This window comes from Octopus bimaculoides, chromosome 20 (assembly GCF_001194135.2).
Source record: "Octopus bimaculoides isolate UCB-OBI-ISO-001 chromosome 20, ASM119413v2, whole genome shotgun sequence".
In the NCBI taxonomy this organism is placed as follows: Eukaryota; Metazoa; Mollusca; class Cephalopoda; order Octopoda; family Octopodidae; genus Octopus; species Octopus bimaculoides.
The window spans coordinates 1536951-1538669 of NC_069000.1; the positions used below are offsets into that span (position 1 = coordinate 1536951).

Below are 1719 nucleotides of genomic sequence, written 5' to 3' on the forward strand. Positions count from 1 at the left end.
TTCTAGCAGCTACACTTTCAGCGCACCCACCCCCACTACTAACTTATATATATATATATATGGATGTATGTATTCGGATATAGATAAAAATATTTACTCTTTTAAAACTTGTTAAAAGTAAATTTTTTCATTTTTTTAATATATATATCTTTTGAGAAAAAATATACAGATTGAAATGTAGACCAATATACAGCATACCTGAGCTGTGTATACTATAAGTTTATCATTAATATTATTATTATTGTTATTAGCAGTATTTTCCCCATAGCTCAATGTCTCCATTGAGCAACCATATCCCGACACCCAGAAACGGTCCCCCCCCCCGTCTCTCTCTTCATCGGCCAAACTCAAATTTTTCACTGACTTCTTCCTTTCTGTTCATTTTTGCCAGTTTCACAAATATTGATTTCAAACATAGGCATGTAGTCTATAGGATACAGTGTTAAACTCATGATTACAATGTCACAGGTTCCATTCCTGGATTAGGCACTACTTTGTATCCTCAAGCAAGGCACACCATGAAGGCCCCATGACATAGTGGTTAAGGCTTGGACTCAAGATGATAAAGTTGTGGACTTGATTCTTGGACTGATTGCTACATTGCGTCCTTGAGCAAGGTACTTCACTTCATGTTGCTCCAGTCTACTCCCCTGTAAATGGGTCCCAGCTGAGTGTTGGTCCTGCTCTCTCCTTCCAGATTTAATGTTCCACTGCAACAAAAGGCAGGAGGTCTCAGAAAGTGTCTCTGTGGCTGCTTGCAGATACATTGGCACTTGAAACACTTGGCATGCATGTTAACTCATAGCTGTCACTCACAGAGGAAAGACAGCTATGGGACCTAGTAGATGATATCAACCCCAGTAGACAACAGGTATTTATTTTAATCACCTCCCCTCCCTTCCTCCAGAAAAGGGAAAAGTAAAGTTGACCCGCAACAAGATTTCATCTCTGATTATAAAAGCATGCAACTTGATACTACAAAGTAATTTGTGTGTCACGTGATTGACTTTATCAACTGCCTTGTAAATATTAACGCTGCTGTTTCTGAAATATACATTGTTTTTTTTCTTCTCTCTCTCTCTCCCGCTTCCTTACAGGATATGAGGACACAAACAAGGTTGAAGAATTAAACGAGGAAGCAATCCAAATGCTAGATTCTCACGGTGATGCAAACACAAGTTCTGATGAGGAAACTCATTTCTCAAATCCGCCTTGAAGTTTTCTCAAAAGAGAACAGGAAGAAAGCTCTAATCTGTATACTTTCTGATTGTATTTTTCTCTCAGCAAAGTAGACTTGTTGCATGGTAGAGTATTTTGAAGGGAAATTCTCTGTTAGGAGATGAATAATTGAATCATTCATCTGTCTTTTACATTTGAAGACAAAGAAAGAATCAAAAATTGCTTTGAACATAGTTTTTTTGTAATCAGCTCTATTTTAAGAGCTGTACATCCATACATAAACATTATACATACATGCATACATACGCACATGCACACACATATATATACATGTAATATATGCAAGTAAATATATACAGCTATATATATATATATATATATCATTATCATTTAATGGACATTAAATCATGATATATATATTTATATATATATGCATATATGTGTGTGTGTATATATATATGTATGTATGTATATGTGTGTATATATATGTATGTGTGTGTATGTATATATATATATATATATATATATATATATATATAT

The 1719-nt window shown here is 34.7% G+C and overlaps 1 protein-coding gene across 1 annotated transcript in view; it reads left to right on the top strand.

Moving 5' to 3' along the window:
* LOC106877559 (solute carrier family 35 member C2) overlaps positions 1–1578 on the top strand; it is a 10255-nt gene extending 8677 nt beyond the window's left edge. Inside the window, exon 7 of the mRNA XM_014926498.2 lies at positions 1098–1578. Coding sequence (XP_014781984.1) covers positions 1098–1216 — 119 coding nt within the window. The 3' untranslated portion in view covers positions 1217–1578. The remainder of the gene's footprint in view (positions 1–1097) is intronic.
* The last annotated feature ends 141 nt before the right edge of the window (positions 1579–1719 follow it).